This window comes from Fukomys damarensis, unplaced genomic scaffold, assembly GCF_012274545.1.
Source record: "Fukomys damarensis isolate Sample0158 unplaced genomic scaffold, DMR_v1.0_HiC HiC_scaffold_27, whole genome shotgun sequence".
In the NCBI taxonomy this organism is placed as follows: Eukaryota; Metazoa; Chordata; class Mammalia; order Rodentia; family Bathyergidae; genus Fukomys; species Fukomys damarensis.
Genome location: NW_022900939.1, coordinates 15,565,079 through 15,590,611, shown reverse-complemented (window position 1 = coordinate 15,590,611; position 25,533 = coordinate 15,565,079). Strand labels below are relative to the sequence as shown.

Here is a 25,533-nt window from a genome sequence, read left to right as displayed (position 1 = left end):
TGATGCTGAATGCACTGTCCAGTATGGTACCCTTGAAATCCACAGCCTCACAGAGTGTTTGCAAGCTCTGAACGGAGCACTAGCCAGCGTGGCTTTTCTGGAAGGGCCATCTCTTTGACCTTAGACATTCGGTGGTAAACGCTAGAGACCGTTTCTGGGGGGCCCACTGTCTGAGGCTTCTCATGCAGTCTGGCTGTCTCTAGAGTGCGAGTAGAGGCAATTGATAGGCTATTCAGCCATCTTTTTGCTTGTAGAGCAGGTGTCTTAGCAGACATGCATTGAGATTTGTCAAGGAGTTCTGGAAGCTGCCTGTGAATTTCAGGCAGCAGCGTGTGTTGTGCTATCTCAGAACCTGGGACATGAGAAATTGGAAAAGGTGGGAAACGTACCGCGAACAAAGTGATGCACCTGTGACAACGTACACAAAGAGCTTGCTGGTACTGACTCTTCCGCACTCTTCTTTGTTTTGTTCACGTAGAAACCTGATGTCCTGACCACGGGAGGTGGTAACCCAATTGGAGACAAACTTAACATTGTCACTGCAGGGCCCCGCGGACCCCTTCTTGTTCAGGATGTGGTTTTCACTGATGAAATGGCTCACTTTGACCGAGAGCGTATTCCAGAGAGAGTCGTGCACGCTAAAGGAGCAGGTGAGAGCTGAGTTCATTTCTCATAAAAGGATCATGTCGGAACACCTTTGTCAAGTTCATTTAATCAAAGTGCCAAGTCATCATTTTTGTTGGGAGAAGGAAAAAAAAAATTCCAAGAGAGGATTTAGTAAGCGATGACCTCTTTTTGGCGAAGGTTGAACATTATATATATATAACATAGTTCATTTTAAAAAGAGTAATCTTCCACTTCTTTCATTGTGCAGTTCAGGGAAGGGATAAAAATATACAAATTCAGATACAGGAACATACACTGTGAACTGCAACTAGATTTAAATGGTGCTCTTACTGGATGAAAAGCCAAGTGAACTGCAAAACCGAGTGTGGTTGTGTTAGAGTGGTAGGTTTGTGGGGATTTTTTTTTTCTCCCCTTTTATCTATCCAAAACTTTTGTCTTACTTTTTATGATGGCAACGAAAAAGTTAGAATGATGATATTTAAAAGAAAGCTAAAGCCTTGTTAGGAAACACAGCTCCATTGGAAGGCAAGAAAACGTTGTACCGTCTTAGCCCGCTTCGCTGGACTTCCAGTTAGGAGTTCCTCACTTCTTTATTCCTTCTTCCTTGATGATTTCTTCCAGTTTTTCCTGCATCGTGTTTCTTTTCCACCATGACTTGCTATGCCACTTGTTGTTTGGTTTTTGGTTGTGTCTTTGTTACTTGCTCAGAGTATTCTTACCTTCCCTATATTTTCTTTTACTCTCCTGCCTTTTCCACGCTTTCTCCTCCAGGCCCGCTGAGGTCCTGTGTCCTTGGGTCAACCTTGACCAGCTACTCTCAGCCTTGTTCATCTGCCCTTCTTAGCCCCAACTGTGCAGCACTCAGTTGAGCACAGAATGATGGCTGAGCTTTATATCTTACTCTTACGATTTTGTGTTTGATATCTCCTCTTCCCCCATCATAATGGCAGCTTCCAGAAGGCTGGTACTAAACCATCAGTTCCTTTTGTTACTTGGTAAGGGCCTGATGGTCCATGTCTTGGTCTCCTGGTAAGGATTTCTGTATCTTTCTAATTAGGGGCCTTTGGCTACTTTGAGGTCACTCATGACATCACCAAGTACTGCAAGGCAAAAGTGTTTGAGCATATTGGAAAGAAGACACCCATCGCAGTTCGATTCTCCACTGTTGGTAAGTCAGTTTGTTTGCATGACTGGGACTGCTTAGTTCAACCTATACCTTGTTTGGGGCAGTTTTAACTTAATTTTGAGAAAGACTTATTAGCAATTAGGAAACAAGCACATTCCAAAATTTTAGCAGGTTTTCCAGTTAAAATCAAAAGTATTTGGAGACAAGTAGGAAGTTTGTCAGTCTTTAGAAATCACTCTTATGCAGAGGCCAGTGCTGCAATCTGGTGACATTTGGAAAGACTTTTCCACAAGTGGTTGCCTCAAAGGGAAGTGTGGAGTAGGGAATCTTAGTGAAAAATCATGTAATGGCTGTCCAGCATTGAGAATTAAGTTTCTCCCAGCCATGGTTGGGTGCTTTACAGACATTAATCTGTAGATCAGCTTTGCATTTCAGAAAGGCTAAGTGATTTTTCTCTTGTTACAGAGCTAGTATTATACCTTTCCGGCTGTAACGCTGCACATCACAATGTGTTACTAATTTGATTTCAATGTCAGTCTTTGTGCATATTATAAATCTTGTAGAATGTCAAAATAACTGAGATTAAGAATGAACCTATATTTAAACTCATTTTCTTAATATTGGCCTTACCACTTTGACAACTCTGTGTCCACTGCTTAATCTTTGTAATTATTCTCCTGTTATTTTGATTGAGATTTTAATTACTTTCTTAGACATAGTTATGTTAAATGGATAATATTTTTAGCTGTTATTATATATACTCTCATTATTCTCAGTTAATTTTTTAATTTGATTTGTAGGCCAAATTAGCTGGTAGGTTGTAGACATAATCCCCCAGGCAATTAAATCCGTACTTTACTTCTAGAAAATAGATTGTAAAAGACCGAGCCTAATGTTTGTTTATAACTTTTGGGTCTAAGTAATGTGCTTTATGCTTATATTTTCCCATTTGAATGAAACAGAGCCTTATGCTTCATTTTCCCATTTGAATCTTCTAGCCGGAGAGTCAGGCTCAGCTGACACAGTTCGTGATCCTCGTGGGTTTGCAGTGAAATTTTACACCGAAGATGGTAACTGGGATCTTGTCGGAAACAACACCCCCATTTTCTTCATCAGGGATGCCATATTGGTAGGTGATAGAATATTTTGTGCTCTACAAATGTGGTTGGTTTAAGTTGATTTCAGCTTGTATAGGTTGGCATTTGAGGGGAGCACCTTGGAAAAGTAGAACGAAGAGACTTGGGTTGTCAGGATTGCCCTTTTAAATATATTTGTCTGAATTTCATAACATTTCATAAGATCAAGTAAAATCCCCATAGGTTTTGGGTTTGACATGTTGACATTCACTGACTTGGGGAATCTCTGAATTTTCCTTGAAGAACATTGAAAATTAGTTAAAAGAGAGGCTTTTACCAAGAAGCAAAGATACATGTGTTAGCTCAGCAAGAAGTATATGTTTGTGTGCACATGTGTGTATATTTTTTTTTCTTTAGAGAGATAATTTAGCTTTGAGTATATTTAAAATACTTTGGGGTGTTTTATTTGCTGGGTACATTTCACTTCAGGGTTTAACACTGTAAAATTTTAAGATTGTAATTTTAATCCATAAGCAGGGGGTAATGTATCACTTAAATTGGTATAATTCTTGTAAATTTAGTTTAAAAAATTTTTTTTCTTCCTCTTTTTTTCTTTTTTGTTTAGTTTCCATCCTTTATTCATAGCCAAAAGAGAAATCCTCAAACGCACCTGAAGGATCCAGACATGGTGTGGGACTTCTGGAGCCTGCGTCCCGAGTCCCTGCATCAGGTGAGGACCCTGTCTCTTTCCCTGTGCTGTGAAATATCCCCTGCTGCGCAACTGTTACCTGGGCCTCATGATGCGCTTCTCCAGTTTGGGCTGTTTTATTGGGATTGGCTTCTACCTGTCTTCTGGGGATGCTCCCTCACATTTCTTGATCGTGAACCAAGAATTTTATAATGACTGATTTTTGTCTTCCTTCATAGGTCTTTAGTGATGATGCTCGATAGCTGGAAACATTGTCAATTGATAGTTAGCAATACTGAGGGTTAAGATCTCTTAGTCCGAGGTAAAGCTATGTATTAGGGAAACGAGGGAAAATTAGTACTGAACTATTTTCCTGTTATAGTAAATTTCGAGTAACACCGTAGGCTACATCATGATGATAATAATCTCTATGTCATCCTGCTTTAAAATTCTTCTGATGGTGGTTTTCTGTAATGAAATAATAATGGTAACTCTTCTCATGGGATGGGCTGGTATGTTGCATGTGATTAAGAGATTTTTGGGAAACATAGAGATGCCTTAGAAAGTGAGCTATTTTTTGGCTTTCTGTTTCTGTTTCTTAGGTTTCTTTCTTGTTCAGTGATCGAGGGATTCCAGATGGACATCGGCACATGAATGGATATGGATCGCACACTTTCAAGCTGGTTAATGCAAATGGAGAGGCAGTTTATTGCAAATTCCATTATAAGGTACATGTCGCCTTTGGGGCAGAGGGTGCCAAGCCCCTACTTCCCACCTCTTCTTATTTCTCCTAAAGAGCTAAGCAGAGACTAAGCCTTCTCCCCACTTCCCTGTTTCTCTACCCCAAGGGTGGGCAGAACTGATCTGGTTGACCAGCACTATGAGTGTTTTGTTGGCCACCACCCAAGGGAAAAAAGTTCACGCTGCTGAATTAGAACTCTCTGTAGTCTCTTTTAGCTTTTTCTTTAGATGTGGCCAGAGGTAAGAGCACTTGGCTGTTGTCAACAGTTTAAGCTTCCTTCAGTTTTAAATATGTAATATCCAGATGGAATTTCCTTGACATTTAAAAGAATCCGGGGAAGCAAGTATAATTTCTTTTTGATAAATTCTGTGGTATAAGAGTTGATCAATAGAAGCATTGTAAGAAAGTTCAGGCTTTGCTGGATTCATAATGCTTCAATGAATTGTTAAATTTTGATAAGATGGGCAGTACATTTCAGTCTGAGCTCCTTTCTTTCATTCTATAGACTGCTTCTTTCTTTCATTCTATAGACTGACCAGGGCATCAAAAACCTCTCTGTTGAAGAGGCAGCGAGACTTTCCCAAGAAGATCCTGACTACGGCCTCCGTGATCTTTTCAATGCCATTGCCAATGGCAACTTCCCGACCTGGACTTTTTACATCCAGGTCATGACATTTGCTCAGGCGGAAACTTTTCCATTTAACCCATTTGATCTCACCAAGGTAAGTCAGCCAGGACTACATTGCTTTCTTTTCTAAGTCTCTTCTTAAAAGAGTTCACGGTGAGAAGTGATGGTAGCACTTCCGGGTCTCCTGGCTTGTAAGCGCCTGCCAGCCTGTCACTCTGTGCTGCTGACCCAGAAGTTCACTGGGCTCGTGTGGGTTCATGAAGGTGGCTCCAGGTGTTGCTATTACCAGGGAATAGAATTAAAAAAATGAATGTACTTTTGCTCTGGGAAAATGTCAATATTTACCATTTACTATAGTACAAGATTAAATTAATACATTGACCTGAAGTTCTTAACATGTTTTATTGGGCTCAGTCTTATTTTTGCTGCTTGATTATATGTTAATGTTGGTGTTTTTCTTAATGCCTTCCACTTGGCTGACTGGTCATTGTGACCATGGCACTGTTTTCAGATCTGGCCTCACAAGGACTACCCTCTTATCCCAGTTGGCAAGCTGGTCTTGAACCGAAATCCAGTTAATTACTTTGCTGAGGTTGAACAGATAGCCTTTGACCCAAGCAACATGCCACCTGGCATTGAGGCCAGCCCTGACAAAATGCTTCAGGTAAGCCTGGGGGGTTGAGATGTTCTGCACACACAAACACAACAAGCAACAGGGGACAATTTGTTGTGACTTTTATGTGAGGAATTAATTAGAATATTTACATAAACCCTGACCTGAGTGCTTAGTTCCTTGTGGGCCTTTTTGGGCTGTAAGATCCTTAGATGGGCATTCTTAGAGATGACCAGTTGTAAGTTAAGTTCCATAGAACAGTCCCTACCTATGAGAAGACATGAATATTTAGTCTCTTAATTTAAAAAAAGGCATAATAGAAGTACTATAGATATATGTAGAGTAATACATGATTTTTTTCTGTTTATAACTCAGAGAGAATATAATTATATAATTTATTTTAACAACTCGGTAAGCATAACTATCCTTTTTTTTTTTGGTTTTTTTGGAGACAGGGTCTCGCTGTGTAGTTCAGGCTGGTTTTGAACTCACTTTGTAGCCCATGCTGGCCTCAAACTTGCAGCTTTCCCACCTCAGCCTCAAGTGCTGAGATTACCAGGATGTACTGCCACACCAAAATGGACTTTTGTTTTGATACTGGAGATTGAACCTAAGGCCTTCACACCAAGCTATACCCAGCCCTTCTTTAATTTTTTTTATTTTGAGACAGAGACTTGCTAAGTTGTTGAGATCGAACTTAAACTTTTTCAGTTATCTGTCAGTCTCCCAGAGTGTTGAGATTATAGGCATGCACTACTATGCCTCACTGTGGGAACAGTTTTTATGAACTAAGGTTATGCTGCCAGTGATTAAAGGTGGTGGATTCATTTAATTATCTGTCTTGCTGAAATTGGTAGGGATTCAGCATGTTTTAAGTTACTTTTCAATATGCTCTTTCAAGAATATAAAGAGTGAAAATTCGACTTTGGACCAGAAATCAGTAGGAAAATAACTGGCTTAATAATTATTTGTAAGCCAGTCTTCCATGTGTTTGGACTGTGAACGTGATTATACCCCAGATGAGGCCACAGTGCCCGAAGGTCGGCGCTTATGTAAGTCCTAGCTGCAGGGCAGGTGTCAGTGTCCACAAGTGAGGCTTCCCATGGTTTTTATGAATAACTTTTTTTGTGGTGGCATTGGAAACATCCGCGGCTTTTGTAGATAGCAAGCTTTTCACTAGTTTTTGGCTCAGTTTAACTAATACAGATCGAGTTCCCGGGTTGCATGACAGCAAAACACGAGGTCCTCACTGTGTAAGGCAGAATATCATAGGGAATCCACACTCAAAGTTTTGTCTGACACGGGGCCTGTGACAGAGTTGTAAGAACAAGGCATTTGAGGTAGGTTTTGAAGAGTGCGTGGTAAAATGAGAGGTATGGTCACTCCGTCCTGAATGAGAAGAGATGAATTGAGTCTAGGGTAGGGAAGACCTTAAGTACCTGGGTGGAAGTTTGTGCAGTTTTCCCTTTACTAGGAAAAGGAAAATTTCTTCAGTTTTGAGAATTATGGCCTAGTAAATATCTATTAGAATCATTCTCAGTGATAAATAGAAAAAGAGGGAGCTGGGGCTTGGAAAGAGACCTTCCAGCAGATTACAGAGGCTAAGCACAAGCGTGTGCTTTGAGTCTGGGGCATAGAAGCAGCTAAGCCGGGGACCCTGGCTCCACTTGTCATCCCTTGCACGGTGGACGGGAGAGAGCTAAACTCTGTGGCCAAGGAGCTGGCAGGGTTCAGCAAAGCATGGAATTGTTTTAGACTGAGCTAAGGCTGTGTAGCCTTGTACTGAAGAAACAGGAGTGAAATGTCACCTGAAGTCTTTTCACAAGAAACCAAATCACCATGGTTCTCTGGGACCACAGTCGAATTGGGGGCACACAGCCACATGGAGTCACACACCTGGCTGAACACTGAAGATTTGAATGGTGACCTAGTCCCAGGGGAAAGGACCACATCCTAGCAAATACACAATGTCTACAACAAAAGCGAGCCAGTGTATATATGAGGCGTCTCTTGGAACTGGCTCCAGGCAAGGTGGTGTGTATCTGTCATCCCAGCACCCTGGGAGGCTGAAGCAAGAGGATCACAAGACTGAACCCGGCCTGGCCAACTTAGTCCCTGTCTCAAAGTAAAACATAAAAAGGATTGGGACATATCTCAGTGTGAAGACCCTAAGTTCAATCCCCGGGATTTATAAGAAAAATTGAGGGGAGAGTCCTGAAAAAGTATAAGTAGAAACTAGACATGTAATTTCTATTAGTATTAATTTCAGTTCTGACAAATATATATGTTTTAAATTTAGTATGTTATCTTTACAGTTATTTTTCATGAGTTTGTAAAAAGTAGTTGAAAGAGCTCTCATGGGTTTCATCAAGTTATCGTTCCTGGCCTACTTTTCCTATCAATTCCTTAGGTCTCTGAGTTGTGAATTCTATTCCATGGGACACTTTTTTTTCCATGCGACATTTTAAGAGCCACACAGTAGGGAAGGAGTGTCCCACACATGCGACTGTTTAGTGGCCAGTGAGGAATTGTTTAAGGTGTTTACATGGGGAAATACTGTAATCTGAGTGGGGCCTTTGGAAGATTCCTTTGCAGGAGAACATAGGCTGTATTGCTGGAGGAGGGACTGGAAGAGGAAGGTCAGTTAGGAGGATGCTAAAACTATTCCCAAGGAGAGCCCATGAGGGCCATAGCTTGGGCGGTGGCGGTGAGTGTGTTGATGACCAGTGCTCTCATTTACCTGTCAACAAGGTCACATTAATCCCTCCTCACACTTTATCCAAAGTGGTGAGCGCAACCGCTGGGAAACAGACCAACTAGTATAAAATCAGTCAGCAAGACTGTCTCTGAGCCCCTCACAGTGCAGGTGCAGCCTTCCTCCTTCCCTCCCACATGTGGCCGTGTACCAGGTGGAGTTGGGGAGGAAGAGGGTCCGATTGCTTGAGTGGGAAGTTATCGCTCTGTTTTCCCCCCCAGGCCCAACAGTGGGATTTAGGGGCAGCAGGTCCGTGAGAGAGGCCTAGATTCAAGATGGTGTCTGGGAATAGCCTTGCTGTGCCCGTTTCCCAACCTTTGTGGGTCTCCACCCATAGATGGTATGGGTTTAGCAGATAAACATTAGGTGATGTAAAGCCAGAGTGATACAATGGAGGCAACTTCAGGAGCAGGTTGTGGCTTGATCGTATCTTCTACTCCTATCAGTAGAATACAAATTCTTGAGCCAAAGGAGGCAACCTGCCTCTAACCTGTAGCTAAGTCTTAGTCATGGTTGCATGGTCTGTCATCTACAAATTATCTTAGACTACTGGAGATGATTATGGTGCTGTGGAAGGAACTGGTAAATGACACACAGAATCACAGAAGTGGGTAAAACAACAACAACAGAAAAACATTTACTTTGCTAGCAAGGGGGTCAGCCTGTACCAAAGGCTGTGCTAATTCACCAACCCTGGGTTGGGGTGACAGTCTGTCTTTTATGGGAGTCTTACAATCATGACCTCATTTTAGACAATAAGACATTTTGGTTCCCACAGTTCCCATCACAAATCATGGTCACAAGACAGTTCGGTGTTAACCCAAATGTAGCATTTTCTTTCAGGATGTTTATCTTTAGCTATTCCAATCCACAAGAGTGGGGGTCAGGGTTAGAAAAGCAGGACTGGTGACAATTATTTCATCTTAACTTCTTTATTTCAGATTATTTATAAAAGTCCTCTCTATCAATGGGAAGTAGCAGAATTATTGACAGACAGCGGGACTGGATTAAGCATATTGATATGAATAATTTGGTACAAATAATTACTCAAGTTATCCTCATCAACTAGGATTTTATTTTGCCTGGTAGCATTATGGACATAAGAATACCCTTTAAGATTCAAAGCCAATATAAAGTCAATGAAAGAAAAATTGCTGACAGAACTGAGCTTTGAGAAATAGGAGCCCTTCAATGATTGGATATTCAGGTTAAAGCAGAGTTAATTATAAAGCTTTTGACTGGAAGGAATTTCACAGTGCTTGGCATCCTTCCTTGCTCGGTAAGTTATCAGTTAACCCTAGACTCATTACCTTTGGCATTGCAGGGCTGTCATTGAAACAAAGCTTTTTCTGTATAGCACTGTGCTTGTATCTAGAAGGTCTCAGAGCCCAGAGCAGATCTGAGGGAATTCAGAGGGCTATACAGGAAGTGCTTCTTGGAAGAGTTTCTACACTGTTTTCTAGAAACGTGCTTCGTAAGAGCAGATGTTTGATTCTGCCCCTTAGTGAGACAATAGGGGAGATGTGGAAGTAATTCAGGATTCTGGTTAGATTCTAACAAATTTATTTTACAGTTCAACACTTCTTTAGGATGGGAAATAATACGAGATGGGCTATGATCTTGTCACTTGGAGAAAGAGGCATCCTTATTGGAGTAAATGGGAAGTTTATGGTTGGCCACAGGGCATGGAAGATTAAGGCTGGTTCTCTTCTGAGAGGACACTGGGCTTTCTGGAGAAGTAGGGTTGGGCAGGGCCACGTGGTAACAAAGTACCTTAAATTCTGAAGAGATGGGAATAGCTGTGTTCTATCTCATAAGAACCGCCCCAGCCAATGTCTGTTTTGCTTGTTATTCTAGGGCCGCCTTTTTGCCTATCCTGACACTCACCGCCACCGCCTGGGCCCCAACTATCTTCAGATACCTGTGAACTGTCCCTACCGTGCTCGAGTGGCCAACTACCAGCGAGATGGCCCAATGTGCGTGAATGACAACCAAGGTAGGCTAAAGGCAGTGGGCTGCCCTGGGGAGCCAGGCCAGGGCTTCGGCAGTGGCCCCTCAGTGACCGTGCTCCCCAACAGCGACAGTGTGCCTTGGATACTGCCAGCTCCAGTGTTGCTGTGAAAGTTTTAAATCCCTGAGGGCTCTCCCTGCTCTGATCTGTTTTACATCTTTTACTGAGTGTGCCTGCCTTCGATTTTATTTGCTGTCCATCCAGAAGTTGAAGGCAGGGAGAAAGATCTCTTGCTGGCTGTAATCAAGCGTATCTAACTTAGGGGTCACAAAATGGCAATTCCTGAAATCACTCCTTAATCACCAGAACTTAGATCTTTGGAACTGCAAAAGCTCAGAGTTCACACCTTCTGCCTCTGTTTGTAGTTCTATTGAGCCATGACTTTGGAAGGGATAGGATGGATAAGGGCAGGGAAGCAGAGGAGGTGGAGAGGCGTCCAGGAACTCTCCCCTCCTCTGCTTTTCCTGAGTGAATATAGTTGAATTCATGTAAATCAGCTGGTGAGACAACACCCCACTGACAGTTATGATTTTTTTCTTTTGATTACTGATTTTGGCGCCATATGTAAACAAACTTATTTAATTTAATTTATTTTTTTGGTACCGGGGATTGAACTAAGGACCTTGCACTTGCAAGTCAGGCACGGTGCCACAGAGCTAAATTCCCAGCCCCAAACTCTAGTTTTAGTTACTTTATAGCCAAGCAGAATGTTTGATTAATGTCTTTCTTTTAGTACTCCACAGGTTAATGTAGATCTGATTTTATTACTTAGGGTATATGTGCTTTAGTAATTTCACTGGTGATTTAAATTTATAGCGATAGGTGTCTATATTAAAACAGAAGTTATTTTTCTATGATAAAATAATCCATGTTTCTTAAAAGAAATTTGGGAAATATAAGAGAAGAAAAACCCTCGCATGGCCCCAATATCCAAAAGGCCATGACTATTATGTTTTTTAGATTATCTTGTGCTTTGCTTCTGATACTGTTACTAAGTCTTTCCATGTATTTAACAAATGTATATGCTTTCTGACCAGTTATATTTACCGGTTGTAATATTTCTGATGCCTAAAGTTTATAGAGACATAAATTATGTTATTGTCTGTGTAGCTGGTATCCCCTGTGTCTGTCTTCTGCACTTTCATTTTTCTTTTCTTTTCCTTCCTTTTCTTTTTTTATTCACATGCTTTGGTCCTTTTGTTACTGAAACTGTCCGTAGCAAAGATGTTCACGTGTATTCTGAACTTTATTAATAACCACTTCATTAATAAGCATTCTTGGTTACCATTACAGTGTACTTGTGAGAAGCTTCTGGGAGCTGTATTTTAACACATTCTACCAACATTTAGAAGTCAGAATTTGAGCTGCGCCCTGAAAGCTTCATAAAGAGCTTTATGGTTCCCAGTAGTCAGTGCCTTCCAGGCCATTCCCACTTTGAGGAAAGGTCAGGGCTTACTGCAAAGTAGAATTTAAAAGTTTCTCAGATGGGCACACTTCAAAGAGCTCATTGCAGAGAACACTGGTGTCTGGTTGTTGGAGCTTTGTGCTTTTTGTGTAGACATGGCTGGCCTGGGAAGATTTCTTGAGCTAAGAATTGAGGTCTGTAATAGTCTAGTGTCCTTTTCTCTACAGATTGTGCCGTGGTCAGTGCGTATGTGCACGTCTCCAGATTACGCCCTGTAGACAGTCTGTTCTGGCAGTGAGCTAGGTAAATTTCCAGGTGAGGGCTGGGTGTTCCTACCGTGCACTGCATTTCTGGGTCACTGCTGTTGAGGCACTGTGGGCAGAGATTGGCTAAGCTTCTGCTAATATCAGTCAGGGCAGAGGATAGCGTGGTAAATAAATATGGCAAAATGAACAAAAAAGTGTCTTATTCTAGAAGTCATCGAAAATGTTTTGATTACTTGTGTTACTATTTCTGTGAACCCAGATAAATAATGGCTCACATACTACAAATATAAAACAGTTTTTAAAATCCCTTCATTTTTTGTTACCTGTGGAGGCAAGTGAAAGTGAAGCTAGACCTGAATAAAGTTATCGTAATCAATAAAGGAGAGACACCCTGAAAAACATTAAAAACATGGGAAGGAAAGTGAACTAGAACTCTGTAATGGAAATACAGTACATGCTGGGCTGGAAGAGACAAACTACCCAGAGCTTTCATCCCACACCCACCGCTGCCTCCTGGGGGAAGTTCTGGTAGCAGCCAGTGAAGATCTCAGTCTATACTTAGTATTTAATGGAAGCAGTGGGACCAGAACTTCCGCGTTGCTCCCAAGAACCTACGACTTAGTGTTTGAATGGAGCCCAAGTCCCAGTGAAAGTTGAAATTTGAAATGCGCCTTTGGGTCTGATCTCAAAAGTGGCAAAAACAAGCCTTCTAAGATACATACTTGTGGGCTGGGGATTTTAGCACAGTGGTACTGCCACCTGCCTCACGAGTGCAAGGCCCTGAGCTCCATTCTCAGTACCAAAACAAAACACAAGATATGTACTTGTGCAGGTGCGTATGGCTGACAGCCTTTGAAGTGTACAAATGAACTTGGAGATCTCTGTGTTCCAACTCAGGCTGAGGTGGCCTGGGTGAGCAGTTAAAGATGCAGCATTCTAGCTGGGGATGGTGGTGCTACCCACCTGTGATCCCAGCCGCTCCGGAGGCTGAGGCAGGACTCTTGCAAATTTGGGGCCAACCTGGGTGACTTAGCAAGACGTTGTCTCAAACAGAACAAAGCGAAACAGCTAAAGATATAACTCAATGCTCCTCGAATTTAATCCCCAGTATCAGGGGAAAAAAAAAAAAAAAAAAAGAAGAAGTGCACATTCTCTAAGACTTCCAAGTTCCTGTAGCTAAATATAGGAATTGAAAAATCTCACGCATGCCGCGTGTTTTCCTGGGTACATGCACATTTGCTACTTGAGTTTATTTCTTCCCCTGTGGACTGCAGAGAGACTCACTTCCGCTCATGTTCCTGAGTGAGTGTGTGGTTTCCTTTCAAGGTGGCGCTCCCAACTATTACCCCAACAGCTTCAGCGCCCCGGTGGAGCAGCCCTATGCCCTGGAGCACACCAGCCGCTGTTCTGCAGAAGTGAGGCGCTACAGCAGCATGGATGAGGACAATGTCACCCAGGTAATGGTTCCGTGTCTGCTGGGGCAATCACTTGCTAATTCTCCTTGTCAGTGCCCGCATACTCGCCCTCTTAAAGCATCTCAGATTGAGCTTTCGGAAGACTTACTTCTCTCTCTTCATCAGGCCCTTTACTGGATGGCAGAGAAGAGTTAGTTGTGTTCTGCTTTTCTTTCTGCACATCTCATTTCCCGTACGATTGAGGCCACTGGGGGAATGAGAACTCCCGGGAATCTAAGAAACGGGCAAACATGGCTCAAACACCAGTGAGGCTAAACATGCGGGCAAATCCCGGGGTCTAAGGCGACCTGAGGAGCCATGGTAGCCGTGGGGCCCTTGACGAAGGGCGTGGGGCTTGCGCCCCGGGCTCACGCACCGAGCAGGTGACCCAGCAACTCTGCAGCGGCTGCTTTAGCTTCCTTCTGGCTCTTTGTTCCTACCGCATCTGCCTGTTTTCCCTCTGTGCCCCATGGCTTCTGCAGTGCGGTTGCAGTGACTTTGTTGTGACCATGGCCTGACTCTCCTTCCCAGCTTCTTCTTCCTCTAGGTGTCATGTTTTTGCCTTTTTTGTGCACCTTTTACTCATGCCTTCAGTGCTGCCGTGTTGGTTTTAGGGAGAGTCAAGTTGACTCGGCTGATCTCTATCCCTCAGGTTGTGTCTTTGGACTTTGGTCGCCCGTAATTAACTGCCCTGGCCAAGTGCTCATCCTGTTTCCAGTCATCTGTGGCTGCTCTCAGGGCACGTTGAGTAGTGGCCGGGTTGGGCCTGTGCCTGGGTAATCATCTCAATAACCTGTCCAGTATAGCTAACACCGAGCACAACAAAAAGGCAGAAAAGTTCGAGGTGGTGTTGTTCTGGAGATCTGTGTGGATGGTTTGTGTTAAGCGTCAAATCTAAATTACCTCAGAACCTGTGCTAGTCAGCCGTCCCCTTGCTGGGGAAGATTACTTGACACCCACAGCTCACAGGAGGAGGGGTTCGCTTGCTTTAGTTTCAGAGGTTATAGTCCATGGTTGGCCAGCCCCAAAGCAGAAACATCACAGCGAAAGCTGCTTAGTTCGGGGAGGCTGGGAAACAGAGCAGGAACAGAGCCCCAGAAGATGAGGCAGGGACCCCGTACATTCAGTAGTGTGTTAACTGGTATTTAACAGCTGGGTCCCCGGAGGAGAAAGGTCGGTTTATAGCGTTTGTCAATTTTCATGGTAGGACTATTCCCCAGGGCAGATTTTAAGCTAAACATGAAGTCACTGAACCCACCGAACTGTGAAGTGATAATCAGTATCACTGTCACTGGATTGCTACCAGTGAGGTACACTAGACACACAAAGACCTCAAAATCTTAGGTTACCTGTGTTAATTAGACAGTGATGTGTTTTGAGTGTTTGTTAGTTTTTGTGTATTTATTACTTTTATTATTTGTACTGATATTGTATGTATATATAATTTACTTTTTTTTTTTTTTTTGGTACCAGAGATCGAACTCGGGACCTTGCACCTGTGAGGCAGGTCACAGAAGCACTGAGCTAAATCCTGGCCCTTTAATTTACTTTTGATAACAGCTGTCTTTGACAACTTGCCCACAAGGTCCCTGAAAATGTGATATCGTGCTGTCACAAGAAGGTAGCCGCAGGGCACCCCTGAGGGTGCAGTTACAAACTCCTTTAGTTCAGTGGACGGAGGTGACATAGAAGGCTTTTCTTTTTTTGCTAACCCATAGACATGCTAGATTAAATTTTCTTTTAAATAATTTAGCTAAGCTAAAAATTTCCTTATCTTCAAGTCCCGGAAATGGAGTTGCAGTAGTAAGTGAACACTGAAGGTGTGTATATAAATTGCAAGGTGGTAATCAGAACTGATTTGCCCTTTGTGATTATTTTATGCCTCCCAGGGGCGAGGAGTTGAAGCTTCAGGCTTCATGTATCGCAGGGAGCTAGAACTGGTCTCCTGGTGTAATGGTGAGGACCAGGAAAGAGCGCTCCAGTGGGTCAACTGCCCAGCAGGCTGATGACGCAGCTTGGGAGCATTTGGGCCCTAGAGGAAGCGGTCCATCCGAGAAAGTGAGAGTCCTCTCTCTGCTGTGCTCACGGGAAAGCTCTGCATTCTCGTTCCATGGAGAGCCACGTGAGAGACCTCTGAGCTGAGAATCAAATGTGTCAGGAAGAGTTTGAGGCCTTCGAAGAGGTGATGCGAAATCACATGAAGACATCTTCTGAGACAGGATGTCTTTGGTTCTTCTCCAGAGACGACTCGTGTTAAAGATGAGTTGCCAAACATACAAGGAAAGTCACAGCACATGCAAGGGGACCAGTGCAGCAAGACATTGCACGTAGAGTGGACAGGGAGAATGACACACATGATAATCTGAAAGAGGCTTTGAAGTAAGCATGTATACAGGCTTAAGGAGGTACAGAAATGGCTGTCACCCGTAAGGCATGAGGGGGAAAAATTAAATTTGAAAAAGAACCAAATAGGAATTTCTAGAAACATTAAAAATACAATGTCTGAGAGGAAAATTGAACAGATATATAGAGACTCAATGGATATTTATATAAACATTAGACAAAGCTCAAGAGAGGGTTTGTGAACTGGAAACATAGGTGAGGAAATCTGCAGGATACAGTGCTTTAATTATATTATATTTAATTATATTAATATTGAAAAATTGAAAACTTTGGTGTTGGATTTAAAACTTGCTTAAGTGTGAAAAAGTAATACTATCCTGATATTGATATTTAGAAAAATGATACGTATCTCAATATTTTTGAGATATTTGTTACTTTGGATAACTGGGCTTTTCCTTCATAAACATTAATAGAATAGCGCGTAAAGCAGAGTCTGGTGCAATAAATATTTGTCGAATGAATGGATGAAATGTTAGAAAAGCTACAACCTAGAAATGATTGCTTACAAAACTGAGCAGAAGGCTGGGGATTAGCTCAGTGGTTCCACTGTCGCCTTACAAGCACGAGACCCAAGTTTGATTCCCAGAACCACCTGCCCCAAATTGAGTGGAGACTAGTAGAGCTCACACACCTGATACTAAGCTCCTACTTATAATTTTAATCTATTGGTATTTGTTCTAGGGATAAACCCAATCAGTCAAGCAAAATGTCACTACTAATATCTGTCTTACCCAAGAAATTTTGACTTCTGAATAACTACAGACACAAATTATATAAATAAATTAGTTTTTATTTCCTCCCTGGTTTTGGGTAAATCGAACCGAGGCTGTGTTGTGCTCAGTTTACATTCAAAGACAGCTTGCACCTTCTGGACTTGGTAGATTTAGATTGCAGCGGGGTTTTTAGCTTGTAGGTTCCGCATTTGCAAAAGGTTCATAAGGGGTGACTGCAGAGGATCTAACTGAGAGCCAGCTTTGTGCTGTTATCAGCAGATGAATCCCTCCTGTTCTGCTTACAACAAAACAAAAAATGAACAACTGAACACAAGTGCTTTTCCGTTTTAATTTTAAATTATCCTTAAATTTAAACGTGTTAATTGGCATTTGGAGCGTGGCGTGTTGGGTGAGTTGTGTTGGTGGTGAACCGATTATTTGATTCTTGGTGCTCGCTCTTTGCCGAGCAGGTGCGGACATTCTATACTCAAGTGCTGAACGAGCAGCAGCGGAAGCGCCTGTGTGAGAACATTGCCGGCCACCTGAAAGACGCGCAGCTCTTCATCCAGAAGAAAGCGGTGAGTCAGTCTTGGCCGGCTGAAGAGTGACACCTGCTGGTTGGAGGTGATATTACATCTGTGTGAACGAACCCTAACAAGAAAGTGTCCTTTCTGTTACTTGAGTTAAGACGGTCTTTAGAAAAAAGTAAGAACGTGGCCTGACGTACGAACAACTTGAGTTAATTAGGTTAATGGAAGAGTCATCTGCCTCTTGTTATCTATAGCGTGTACCCAGGTAAACATCCAGATCTCAGCTGTAATGACTTACATCCAACTTCAGTTTCAAACAGCCCTCGGGAACCAATCAAGTTCATAAGTCAAGGGTCCACTGTACTCCTCAATCAGCCTTTCATTATTTTCTCTCCATGTTTTATGTGGTATGACATGTTCAGGGTGTCTTCTGTCCTAACTGCAGCTGAGTTCTGTACAACATAGTAAATGTCTGATATAAAAATGGCTCCTGCCACAATTTTGCTTAGGCTTTAGGTGATAAGAAACATGGCTTTCGTTTTTTGTGGTTTAAAATCTGCCTACAGGACTTAATGTGATGACATCTCGACTCTCCTCCAGCTGCAGTCTAGAAACATCTGTTTTCTTTGTGGAGAGCTTCCTTGACCTAAATGCAGGCTGGACTTTGGAGCTAAGGGGCTAGGATTTTTCTGATGGCTGCTCACTGAGCCACGTGACATCCTTTGGCTTTTGGTGTCCTGCAGGTCACAGAGATGTAGATCTGGGAACACTGCCATTCCCTTGTGAGTTGGTTGCTACGCTCCTGGGTTCAGGAATCAGCAGACTTCGGTGGTTGCTTTGTGTGATAGGTGGGTGGGCTTTATTTTGCTTTACTTATGAGGGTGAGTAAGACAGTTGTAAGAGTAAGGACTGGGCTCGCACCCTGAGCAGTCTTCTCCTACATAGGATGAAACAGTAAGGCATCCTATGGCTTCACGATTCCTTCTTCCCACTCTGCCTGCTGAGCACAGCCTGTGATCAGGAATTCTTGCCAGGCAGGGGTGAAATAGTCATTGCTCTACGATCAGGCAGTGCCTGGCCCAGTTCTTGATACAAGTCACTGTACGCAGCTTATTAATTACCTATCTGAGGTCAGCTCTTTGTGTGTAGTAATTGCGGGTCGGCTTATGTGTTTTCTCATATTCTGTGAGGTTGGCTGTGGTTTTTATTTTCCCCGCTAAGAAGCAGCTCTCTAGCTCTGACAATAACCTGGCCCTTACAAGTCAGTTCAATCCCGACAGTAAATCCCGGGGGTAAGGGTCAGCCCTCCAAGACGCTCCCACTTCTGATGTCGGATGAGGTACCCTGGCTGCCCGTGCTTCTGCAGATTCTCACTGCAAGCTCGGGGTCCCCCAGCCTTCCTTGGGCTTGGCAATTGCTAGAACAACTCAGAATTCAGGAAAGCACTTTACCCATTCGTTGTAAAGCCTGCAACTCAGGAGCAGACAGATGGAATAGAGTAAGTGTATATGGCAAGGCATGGCTCTCCCATCTTCCCAGGTTTGCTGCCCTTCCAGGATCTCGGTGTCCTCGCTGACTCCAAAGTTCCTTGATCCCTGTCACTTAGCGGTTATGGATGGCGGTTTCATGACATAACATGTGTGATCCGCTCATTGGCCACGTGTGGTAGAACACAGACTCCAGCCTTCCTTCCTCACTGGGTTCAGGGGTGGAGAGAGAAGCTCTTCTAACCACGTGCTTGGTCCTTCTGTTACCACTTCCATCCCAAGGCTCTGGGTGCCCCACGAGTCATCTGAGTAGCCCGCAGACGTCAGTCAATCACAAGGATTTCAGAAGCTCTGTGCCGGAAAAGTAGAGTGGAGACCGAGAATTGTTTATGACACCACCTAGGTGTAATTATCTTGCTCAACTAGCAGAGGGGATACTGAGGCTCAGATAATTTAAGCGACCTTACCCAAGGTTGCCCAGCCTGTGCCTGCCAGAGTCTGCCCTGGACTCTCAGGTCTTCCTCCAGGGTGGGAGCCTTTCAACAGAGCATGGCACTGCTTCCTGCTGAGACCCGCTTCCTCCTCTGTGAATAAACACTGCGAGGCAGACACTGGCGAATGGCTGAGGGGTGCGGTTTAGGTGATGCTTATGTTTATTTTCATTTGCTTCTAGGTCAAGAACTTCACGGACGTCCACCCCGACTACGGGGCCCGCGTCCAGGCTCTTTTGGACAAATACAACGCTGAGAAGCCAAAGGTGAGGCGGGAGCTGCTGCGCTGTGGCACAGAATGTGTGTTCTGGATCAGACGAGACAGTTTCTACTTAGCATTATTCTCTTTGGGGACCATTACCTGCAAGTAACAAATTCCTGAAGCAGTTTTTGAAACTCCCTTGAGGTATAAAGAAGTCACTTGCAAAACACTGTTGTTTTTAAGTTTTGCTTTTATTAGTACATGCTCTCAGGGCATCATGACCACGTTTACTGTGAGGTCTTGGTACACGTACATGATGCATCCCTTTCACCCCTTACCCCTCCGCTCTGAACAGGATAAAACAGCTCCAAGTGGGTGGACTCTGATTATTATGTCCACTTGGGTACAAATGAAAGGGAAGACCGATTGCACATTTCCACTGCCAGTGAGTTCATTAAACTGCTGGTCTTGTTATTTTGAAACAGAATGCGATTCACACCTTTCTGCAGGCCGGATCTCACTTGGCTGCCAAGGAGAAAGCTAACCTGTGAGGCTCCCTCACCGGGCAGCTCTGACCCTCCTCCCGGAGCATCGTGCTCACACCCTAACCTGCTCGTCGCTGCATGGAAGATTCTCCTGCGCCAAGCGCACAGATGCAAGCTAATGTCTTTGAAATGATAATCCAGGTATCTATAGCAAATCAAGTAGCAATGGCTTTCAGTGCTGTTTCCCTACAGAGAAGTAAAGGATAGGGCTTACCAATCACTAAACATAAACACGTGTTTGCATTTGACAGTTGGTTGGATTATTCATTTAAAATGACCAGAAGTTTCTAACCAGAAACATGATTTTTTTTTTTGTAAGACAAAAATCTTGCTGAAATGTAGTATGTTTATCTATCATCTCGTGGCCTATTATATGAAAAATTATATGTCTATAATTTATACAATAAGAAAAGACAAAGATGTCCCAAAGAATATTATTTTTCTAAGGTCCTTATAGGAAAAGCACACTTAATGAATCACTGTCTTCAGGAAATAACTTTAACACTTAATGTTTATTCCTGTTTGTAATTGATCAGATTCACTTTTTTTTCCACCTGAAGTTTATGCTAATACTGCACTGATTTTATAGTAGGTTGACTTGTAATTGCATACATTTTTACAATAAAATAATCTGTATGTAAGAATAGAAAAAATGGTGTTTGGTTTCTCTTGACCCCACATATAACTTGAAGAGTACCACTAGATAATTTGAACATCCTCTTCTGATGTTTACCTTAAATATGGAAGTGCCAGGATGGTGAAGGTACCACATTGTTTGTTTAAATCAGAAGTCTTCGAACAGCCGTGTGGGTCACTGACAAAATAACAGATGTCTTAACTTTGAAAATTACTTAGATCTCTTGTCCATAAGTGCCTTTATTTATGAATTTTTAAAACAAGAACTCAGAGCTACTAGCTATTATTTTTATTTTTAAACTCATAATTGCTTAAAAAGCACAAGTTACAACTTTAAGGGTGAATTCTTCATATGAAGGGCAAGCCTGTTTTTCTTGAAAAATTTTTGTTCTTTTCATCTTAGAAACCACTTTGTACTGGTTTTCATGAATTTTCTGAGATGTAGGTTTCAGAAAACCACTAGTCCAGTAGCAGATGGACATAAACGCTCATTCTTTTCACTTCCAGCTTCTTCACTCTCTTTTCAAACTCTTCTGCCTCAGTTTCTCAAATAGGTTTGAAACTGTTCTGTTTGTAGACACAGACAGTAAACTATTGATACCCAAGGGTGTAAGTACTATCAATACAGTGACTTTACTCTAGTTGTCGCTCTTTTTTTTTTTTTTTGGTACCGGGGATCGAACTTGGGTCCTTGCACTTGCGAGGCAGGCAGCAGCACCACTGAGCCAAATCCCTGGCCCCTAGCTGTCTCTTTACAGTAGTAGCTCTATAAGATAAAATCATGAGAACTAATATAATTGGAAAATAGGGAGGGAGATTATTTGAATATTGGTTATACATGTAAAGACAGAATTTTTGAGATCCATTTCTACTTTATTCTATTTTGTAGTCTAAAAATAAGTCGGTAGCTTAAATCACATGTATCTTACGTGCTTCCTGGGAGGAAATGTCTGACAGGTGAAAGTGTCCTTGGCTCTGCTCTGGAAACCTCGCACTGTGATTTTCAAAGATAAGCACTAACGAGTTTAACTTCTGTCGGTTAGCCTTCACTTCCTGTCTAGTTGTGTTCCTCGTAAGTGACATTGAGTGGTGTCCTAAGAGTTTCTGAGCCAGTTTACAAGGAGGATGAAATGACAGGCAGTGTATTATAGTGACTTTGGTGCGTCATTCCCTACCTGTGGGAACTTGAGCAAATCGCTTCACTCCCCTCAGTGTTTGTTCCTTCATTGCTAAATGGGGCCAGTGACTGTCCTTCTCTCCCTATGGTCGTGTGGTGATCATTCACCATATTTAACTCTGACCATATTTTTTGCGGCTCAGCCCTCCCAGTGCTGTATCTGGTCAGCCTTTGCTTGATAATGGACTGCTTTGCAACTCCACGGTTTAAAACAGAGATCACGTGTCATCCTGCATCTAAGTTGGCTGGGGGTCTGCTGGGTGTTTTGGCTGGGACAGCTCTGAGTCACACGACTCTGCCCTGGGGCCCACGGTGATGGTAGAGGTGTGAGAATGTGGTCCCAGTTGTACAAGTGCTTGTTAAGCCTTTGTTCACGTCATGTGTACCAGTAGTTCATCGCAAACAAGCCTTATGGGTAAGCTCAAAGGTAAAGGGTGAGGAAGTACCTACTACCCACGGAGCTGAAGTGTGTGTGTGTGTGATTGGAACATATGGTGAATGTTTACAAAATTGATTACAGTAGAAGACATTGCTATTAATCCCCCTCAAGATACCCACCCTTGCTTTGTACACACTTACCGCATTGTTCTTGCCCCTTTCTGAGGCACTTCTGAAGTCCTCTTTCGTGAGTGTCTTTAATTGATCTCATGCCTGCTTCGATGTCCTGAGCTGATTCAAAATCTTTACCTTTCACGGTCATTTTGGCTTTGGGGAAGAGGTGGAAGTCATCGTGTCGGGTCCAGTAAATAAGGAGGATGAGGACACACTGTGATCAAGCCTGCCTTTCCATCAGATGGCCCTCAGCAGCGGCGTTTGTGATTCCACATTGTCAAGATGCTCAGGAGAGGGGACTTCCAGAAGTTCAGACAGCGAGAACTATGGGATAAGTGTGCTCGAAGTGGCGATGGGGTTGGGGTGGGGAGTATTTTGAGGGAGATTTGTGACAATGTCTTACACTATAATACATTTTTAAAAATTTAAACATTCACAGCATTTTTTTTTTTTTTGGTCAGCTTTTGTATCCAAACGATAATCTACCGGTCTTTCCCTCCCATTTGTGTACTTTCAGCCCAGTGACAGAGGCACCTTTTCACTCTTCATCACTCTCTTCATTGCCTTGTTTGCATTTTACTCTGTGCTTATTTTATAGAACTCAGACCAGCCCTGCACACATTCCTGATCTGACCCTTCCTGCCCCCTCTTCCGTACCCTTCTTCTTAGCATGCACAGCTGCTGTTATGGCTTAGATCTAAGGTGCTCCAAGAGCCTCACACGCTCACAGGCAGGGCCTTTGGAAGGTGACTGGATTACAGTGCTGTTCCCACTGACTTGCTGTTCCGAGGTGGGGTCTGGCAGGTCACTGGGGCGCGATCTGGGTGGCTGCATCTCCCTCCCTGGCTCCTCTTTTCTCTCCGTTTCCTGGCCACCATGATGTGAGCGGTTTTCCTCCACCCAGGCCCTTCCACCATGCCCTTCCTTTCTTGGATCCAGCCAACCACAGACTGAAACCACGCACTGAAATGAACCTGTCCTCCATTAAGCTGCAGGTGTCAGGCATTTTGTTCCATCCCCAAGGAAAGTAACTAAGACAACTAGTTTCTGGCTTTTTTTTTTTTTTTCTTTTTGGTGGCATTAGTTGCCTGGGACTGGGTTGAAGCTGTGCCTTTGGGAACATTTGGCCAATTCTTATGCCTTCTGGACCTGAGGTTGTCAATTGCCATTCAGTTTTGTTCTTGCACTATTGTATTTTGATTTTGGTTTTGGTTTTTAATGCAATCCAGAATTTTTTTTTTTTTTTTTTTGTGTGTGTGTGTGTGTGTGTGTGTGTGGTGCCAGGGACTGAACTCAGGACCTTGCGCTTTGTGAGGCAGGCGTGGTGCCACTGAGCTAAATCTCTGGCCCCAATCCAGAATGTTTGTATATTTTGAATTTCTACCCCTTCCCTGGCCATCTGAATAGATGAGTACCATGTTTAAAGCATCGGACCAAAGCTCATAGGTTGAAAAAGATTTTCAGGAAGTTGGACATTGCTAGCCAGTGGAGAATTCGGGGTGTTCAGGCAAAGACTTTGGCAGTAAAGGAACAGCAAGACTGAGAGGCTCGCAGGACTGGCTGGCCGAAAGGGCCAAATTGTGCAGACCATGGAGTAACACACTCTGGGCTGCTGCCCTCCCTCCTGCACTAGCATTGAAGCAATCCACAAAACAAAAAGTGAACTCCTCTGCTACTTAAAAGAGTTTTCATTTTGTAAAACCTCAAACCAAAGCCTCTGCATTTTCTTCGTCCATGATGAATGACCAACCTTGGGGTCTTATAGCCACAGAGATGTATTCTCTCCCAGTTCGGGAAGCTTTAGTCTGAAGTCAGGCACTGCCCAGCTAGGATCTAGGGGAGGGTCCTTCCCCGTTCCTTCCAGCTCTTGGTGGCTCCATAACTTGCTCCCCCTCCCCCCTTTGGCCTCTTAGAAGGACATTTAGCACTGGATTTAGAGCCCACCTGGAGAATCAAGATAACCTTGAGACCTTGATGATCTGCAAAGTCTCTTTTTACAAATAAGCTCACACTCACAAGTCCCAGGAACTAGGACATGGATGTATCTTTTGAGAGAGAACCTCATTCAACCTGCTGTACTCTTTAAAGTAAGAGTTCCACTTAAGCCTATAGCTCCATAATGTAATTCATTACAGAACAGACAACACAGGGACTATTTTAAAGTACTGCACATTAAGCAAACAATATCAAAGAAAAATGGCAAAAGATGAAAACAATATATAATGTGAGATTCACTTATCAAATAAATAAGAGACTAAGTCCTTCTTTTAAAAAGGATCTGCAATAGCAGGGCATGGTGGTGCACTCTGGGAGGCTGAGGCAGGAGGATCAAAGTTTGAGCCCAGCCTGGGCAACTTGGTGGCTTAGCAAGACCCCATCTCAAAGTAAAAAATAATAAAAAAAATGGGGATGTGAAGGTTCAATCCCCAGTAGCCAGAAAACAAAACACACACACACAAAAACTGCAATGGAGCTTTCTGTAGAATATTTGCAACTTGTTAACAGGTACAGAGGTGCCTCAGTTCACAAACTGAATTTGTCCCATGATTCTGGAAAAGATGGCCACGTTCATGTTCATGTGGGAAAGACGGCCATAGTCACGTTCATGGCCCGATGTAGTTCGCAACAAAACCAAAAGCTTGCCAAATGCTTCTGTTTGCGAACCAAACTGTTTGCAAACAAAAGTGTCCACAAACCGAGGCGCATCTCTACTTAATTAAAAATTCCAAACTTATATAAAACCGCTACTGACCTTTCACATCTCTCAGAGCTCTGCAAAGGATTTTAAATCCCTCCTCCTGGCTTCTCAAATAGTTTTCCATGGACTTTGGCTCTTTGCCCTTTGGTTTTACAAGAAGCAAAGAAGTGGACCAGGTAGCTTATCTGTGGCTTTTGTTAAGAAAAGCCAATGCCAAGCATTCTGAAAGTTCATTTCCTCAGCACAGTTCTCTTTGTCAGAAGGGAAAAGATGAATGTGTTTTTGTTCTATTGTTTTTGCAGTGCTGGGCTTTAAAGCCAGTGCCAGGAGCACGATAAACCAGTGTCTCCCACTGAGCTACATGCACCCCCAGGCTCCAGTCAACCCACCGATGGGCGTTTACAGTAAAATTCTAATGTTTCCTTTGAAGAAGCTGCTCACTTCCGGGGAGCCTGGAAGTGAGCCGGGAAGAGTGTCACAGAGGAAGTGGCCGGGTACACAGTGGCGTGCCTCCAAGAGCACCCGGCCCAAAGTGTGCCTCACTAGTCTGCTAGGTGTTTCCTGACCCACTCTACTTGCCATGTCATGATTAATGGTTACACTTGCTAAGTTGCCCAGGCCAGGGTTGAACTTGCCATCTTCCTGCCTCATCCTTCCATGCCCGGGCTTCCAATCTCAAGTTTCTAAAAAAAAAAAAAAAAAAAAAAA

The 25,533-nt window shown here is 43.2% G+C and overlaps 1 protein-coding gene across 2 annotated transcripts; it reads left to right on the top strand.

The window, feature by feature from the left end:
- Positions 1-445: 445 nt before the first annotated feature.
- On the top strand, positions 446-20,075 carry Cat (catalase). 2 transcript variants are annotated; one of them, XM_019205793.1, is made up of 12 exons: positions 446-650; positions 1,685-1,795; positions 2,752-2,882; positions 3,455-3,559; positions 4,120-4,245; positions 4,790-4,981; positions 5,399-5,551; positions 10,113-10,251; positions 13,264-13,394; positions 16,978-17,085; positions 19,198-19,281; positions 19,727-20,075. In XM_019205793.1, the coding sequence occupies exons 1-12, from the start codon at positions 593-595 to the stop codon at positions 19,766-19,768; spliced, it is 1,380 nt and encodes a 459-aa protein (XP_019061338.1). In that variant the 5' UTR covers positions 446-592; the 3' UTR covers positions 19,769-20,075. The 2 variants fall into 2 exon arrangements, with proteins under 2 accessions (XP_019061338.1, XP_019061337.1); XM_019205792.1 differs by having other exon boundaries at positions 19,703-20,075.
- The last annotated feature ends 5,458 nt before the right edge of the window (positions 20,076-25,533 follow it).

Bases quoted from the DNA above. Each gene is read 5' to 3' on its own strand.
- Cat (XM_019205792.1), top strand. From the start codon at position 593: ATGGCTCACTTTGACCGAGAGCGTATTCCAGAGAGAGTCGTGCACGCT. The intron at 10,252-13,263 runs GTAGGCTAAAGG...TTTCCTTTCAAG, and splicing joins GTGCGTGAATGACAACCAAG to GTGGCGCTCCCAACTATTAC. The intron at 17,086-19,197 runs GTGAGTCAGTCT...ATTTGCTTCTAG, and splicing joins TCTTCATCCAGAAGAAAGCG to GTCAAGAACTTCACGGACGT.